A 1,268-nucleotide genomic window follows, 5' to 3' on the forward strand; every position below is an offset into this window, starting at 1 on the left:
CCCGCCTCTTCTCCCGGCCACCGGACTCTCCAGCTCTTTGGCTCGGCAGCTCCTGTCCCGCTGGGCTAACGGTAGGGACGGCTTTGCCCGCCGTTTGTTCCCCTCTCCCTCCGCTGCCTCCGGAGCGGTGGCCGCCATTTTTAAATCTCCCGGCTGGCGGCTGACGTCACCGTCAGCTGCTGGCTGCAGCTGTACATAGACGCAGCTAACGAGTCACATGGGCTCTCCCTCCTTCGTGGCGTCCTGCTCTCCCAGTAAGTTTTCTTGGTTTCCGCGGGTCCCGGAACATAACCCCCCCCCGCCAGCTGCCTTGTGGCGGTTTCCGAGTTCGTGCTTCACCAGTATCTGTGCCCCATTGATGACTTTGTCCACTCTGGCCAGGCACATCAACATCTGAGGCCTCATTGCACCTAGAGAGGAAATCTGCAGTTACGTTATCCTTTCCCGGACGATATGCAATATGAAATTTGAAGGGCTGTAGTGCCAATGCCCATCTCATTAGGCGAGCATTATCGGTTTTGGCCGTACTAAGCCACTTCAAGGGTGCATGGTCTGTTATGAGTGTAAATTCCCGCCCTAATAGGTAATAACAGAAGTGTTCCACTGCCCATTGAATGGCTAGGCACTCCCGTTCGATGGTCACGTACCTTGTTTCGGCCGGTAACAGTTTTTGGCTGGCATAAGCCATGGGTTGGTCCTCTCCTGCATCCTGCTGCGTCAGCACAGCCCCAAGTGCCACTGATGATCCGTCGGTCTGTAATGAAAAAGGTTTTTTGAAGTCAGGGGCGTGTATTATCACCTTGTCACACAGAGCCCCCTTTAAAGCATGGAAGCTGTTCAACATCATTCTGTTCCACTTTACCACTTTTTGTCGTGCCCCTTTTAAGGCCTCTGAGAGAGGTGCCACCAGCTGAGAAAACCAGGGTACAAATCGGCAATAATAATTTACCAAGCCTAAAAAGGATTGTAACTGCTTGGTTGTTTGTGGGGCTTGGAATAAACGAATAGCCTGAACCTTATCTTCTAAAGGCCTGATGGTCCCTCAGCTTACTAGAAACCCCAAGTATTTGGTGTATTTGTGCACCACTGCACATTTCCTTGGTGTCGCGGTTAAACCAGCCTTCTGTAACTCAGCCAACACAGCTCGGAGCGCTTGGAGGTGGTGATCCCATGACGAGGTGAACACCACTATATCATCTATGTACGCCGCGGCATATTCAGTGTGGGGCGCCAGAAATCGATCCATCAACCGTTGAAATGTTGCCGCA

General features: G+C 52.4%; 1 protein-coding gene across 1 annotated transcript in view; it reads right to left on the reverse strand.

Moving 5' to 3' along the window:
- The window catches only part of LOC109300060 (cytosolic 5'-nucleotidase 1A-like), a 128,047-nt gene that overhangs the window by 126,236 nt on the left and 543 nt on the right, over nt 1-1,268 (reverse strand). Inside the window, exon 2 of the mRNA XM_019520667.1 lies at nt 648-754. Coding sequence (XP_019376212.1) covers nt 648-754 — 107 coding nt within the window. The remainder of the gene's footprint in view (nt 1-647; nt 755-1,268) is intronic.

The sequence above is a fragment of the Gavialis gangeticus genome, unplaced genomic scaffold (assembly GCF_001723915.1).
Source record: "Gavialis gangeticus isolate Ggan-Ray unplaced genomic scaffold, GavGan_comp1, whole genome shotgun sequence".
NCBI lineage: Eukaryota > Metazoa > Chordata > Crocodylia > Gavialidae > Gavialis > Gavialis gangeticus.